Below are 2,936 nucleotides of genomic sequence, written 5' to 3'. Positions count from 1 at the left end.
GAACCATGATCGAAGTGATTTTTAGAAACACTAGCGTTCGAATTACAGTATGCTGCTTCAACCCACAGGGGACGACCCTCCGCAAAACTGTGGACTGTTACTTTTTAATAAATTGTACGGATTTGATAGTGTTTTAGTTTTGTTTAATAAATATTGATATAAATCGAACCAGAATTTTATAAATCACGTTACATTATGGTTCTATTCCGAATTCCGTGTCTGTGTTATGCTCGAACAAAAACGAAATGTACCCTTTCTTAAATGAATAATTCTAATAGTTCGCGATAGTCGATAATTTTATTATTGTAACGGGATATACCTCTTCAGAAATTTAAAAGAATGCGTAAACTATATTTAGGTACTTATAAATGTAATTGTGAGCGAAAGCGAATACCTATACAGTGCGTACATTTTAACTCTGAACATACAAAAAGCTACTGCACATAAAACTCATGTTCAATTCTAATTGATGAATTTTTGAAATGGCGAATGCATCACCCTTTCTTTAGCCTCATTTAATAGTTTTTTTTCTTTTTTAGATAATGAATCATGTTAGTACCTTTAAACAACTAATTTAAAAAAAATGTATTATAATTACATCAATAACATTAATCTAGATATCCTACATCAAAATAAAATCTTGAAGACAACACGAAATTAGCAATAATTGCTGCAGCAATTCTCCCAGAGGCATTCATTTCAAGCTTTCCGTGAAAAAATTAAGTTACCCTACGCTTGACCTGAAAGGACAATTATGTGAAAATGTCCATAGGTAGGAAGAATACTTTACATAAATCATTTTCTGATACTGCCGTTAGTTTCTGCAGTAATGGACTGTCTTAAGATAAAGGGGACACCCTGTATAATAAATTAAGTGACATTGAAATATAAGATTGCGGAACTGCTAGTCGCAAAGTTTACCGCAACTCGCAAATGAAATGACCGCTCCACTCCAATTCGTCGCGCTTGCGCAGGTGAAGGTAAATCCCAATAAATCGTCCCCTGAAACTGATATCGCTACTATTGCTTCATAAACTATCGTAGGTATATTATGGTTCAATTCCGAATTCCATGTCTGTGTTATGCTCGAACAAAAACGAAATGTACCCTTTCTTAAATTAATAATTCTAATTAGTTCGCGATAATCGATAATTTAATCCCAATGAAATCATACTTTTGGACCGTTTTCTCAAAAAAACTGGTAACTATGTCAATAATCTTTTATCTTTGCTTGAATGTAATTGGTCGAGCCCCTCTCTAATTAGTTTAGATGGCGCCACAAGACAATTTTTCACAATTGATGTGAATGATGCACAAATGATATTTCTGTAAACTGTATTTGTTCATATATTACATGCAACCATTGAAATGATACATTAAAAAAAATGATCGGGGCAATAACAAAAAACTTATGTATAAAAAAATTTACAATAATCATGATTCAATCACGATAGGCGACTCGAAACAATGTGTAAACACAAAAAAATATAATAGAGAACAAATTTTAAAGACAGAATTAATCGCGAACGGAATAAAATTTCAATACTATTGTAGTTCGAAATCTGTGAGGTATTCTATGAGTGGGTCTGGTGTTTTTTTTTTATTTTTATTGCGCACTCGAGTTGTGTTGGACAACCTGATTGACCGTCGAATTGTTTAAGGCAGTATCCTTCATGTGTTTCTCTACCTGTAAAATTGGTAAATTAGAGATGCTGTCGGGAGGGCACGCAGAGTTCCGACTTACCACTTTCTTAATATATCCAAATTCTTTGCTATTCGCGTTGCCTTTGATATCATCCAATTGATAAGGTGGACTAATAATAACCTGCAAAACGTAGAGGGGGGGAGGGGGTAACGAGAGGTAAGCCTAGGAGCGACAACAGACCTGATGATCCCAGACGACGATATCCGAATTTCGCCATCGTACCTCTTTGAATATTTTAGCGATTGCTATGAAGAGACGCTGTCCTTCGGGCGAAACGTTCGCCGCCATTGCCGTTAATAGACGCCGTTTTTCGTCAACTTGGTTCCTTATACGTGTGTTTAGCTAAAAAGTTTAGTTCGTAATGAGCGCGTGCGATTCCGATCCGGTTTTTACCCTTTGCAGGTTTAGCGACTGTGGTACTTCTGGAATGGCGGAAACTTCTTTTTTTACTTGTAACTCGCTTACTAGTGATAGATTTATAAAATGTACGTCGTGTAAAAGATTTGAACCGCTTGAAGGTGGACATTCTGATTAAGTCAGTTAAGGAAAGGGACCACCTTCACATTGGCGAAACTTGCGGATGAATTAAATAAAAAAGGATACTTAGTATTAGAATTTTTGTTTGTGGATCGAACGCGAGGACGTCTCCCTCAACTTCTTGATTGTAACATGTTCGACACCAGACAGTACTTCCTAAAGAAAAACAATCGGACACAGCAGCCATTTCGTTAATGGCAGTTTTGGTTATTTGGGGAATTTCTGTCTGATTGTGTGGTTGGCAATAACGGTGTTCGTCGTCCAACTGCTAATGTCGAAAATTGTAGTTCGTCGAATCGACGTCTTGTGCATATGAACCAAAGCATTGTTTAAATATTTAAACAACAACCAAAGCTAACCAAATTCCACTTAAATTTGAAATCAAAACTAAAGCAACACCCTGGAGCTTAGAATCATATTCCTTCCTCTTAAGAAGTAAACACAAGTCCGGGGGTCTGGTGGTATGGAATAGCCCTTGAGTGGTTCATTGATAAAGAGGGGCGCGTAACGCCAGGCTCGACCCGGCGTATGCCAACATCTTCGTGTTTGTGCCGTGCAAAGCAAATGAACGAATCCTGGTAGTTGAGTTACATATACCCCTGAGGACTGCCAAGACGCCCTATAACCATTTCTAGTGACGCAGAGGGCGCTAGAAGAGCAGAAAACTCGGTTGGACAAACTGTTCAATAAAGCA

General features: G+C 37.2%; 1 protein-coding gene across 1 annotated transcript; it reads right to left on the bottom strand.

Annotated features, from left to right (window-relative positions):
* Positions 1-1,602: 1,602 nt before the first annotated feature.
* LOC116161543 (protein LSM12 homolog) lies at positions 1,603-2,473 on the bottom strand. The gene is made up of 5 exons (XM_031474928.1): positions 2,309-2,473; positions 2,099-2,232; positions 1,886-2,047; positions 1,745-1,825; positions 1,603-1,687 (listed from the first exon to the last, which is right to left on the bottom strand). Exons 1-5 carry the CDS (start codon positions 2,427-2,429, stop codon positions 1,607-1,609), a joined length of 579 nt encoding a protein of 192 aa, XP_031330788.1. The 5' UTR covers positions 2,430-2,473; the 3' UTR covers positions 1,603-1,606.
* Positions 2,474-2,936: the final 463 nt, after the last annotated feature.

The sequence above is a fragment of the Photinus pyralis genome, unplaced genomic scaffold, assembly GCF_008802855.1.
Source record: "Photinus pyralis isolate 1611_PpyrPB1 unplaced genomic scaffold, Ppyr1.3 Ppyr1.4_LG10, whole genome shotgun sequence".
In the NCBI taxonomy this organism is placed as follows: domain Eukaryota; kingdom Metazoa; phylum Arthropoda; class Insecta; order Coleoptera; family Lampyridae; genus Photinus; species Photinus pyralis.
This window is presented reverse-complemented; position numbering and strand designations above follow the sequence as displayed.

Excerpts from the sequence above, each read along its gene's own strand:
- LOC116161543 (XM_031474928.1), bottom strand. The coding sequence starts at position 2,429 with ATGGCTGCTGTGTCCGATTGTTTTTCTTTAGGAAGTACTGTCTGGTGT. Across the intron at positions 2,233-2,308 it reads AACAAAAATTCTAATACTAA|AATGTCCACCTTCAAGCGGT; the intron begins GTATCCTTTTTT and ends TGACTTAATCAG. Across the intron at positions 1,826-1,885 it reads TCGTCGTCTGGGATCATCAG|GTTATTATTAGTCCACCTTA; the intron begins GTCTGTTGTCGC and ends TACGTTTTGCAG.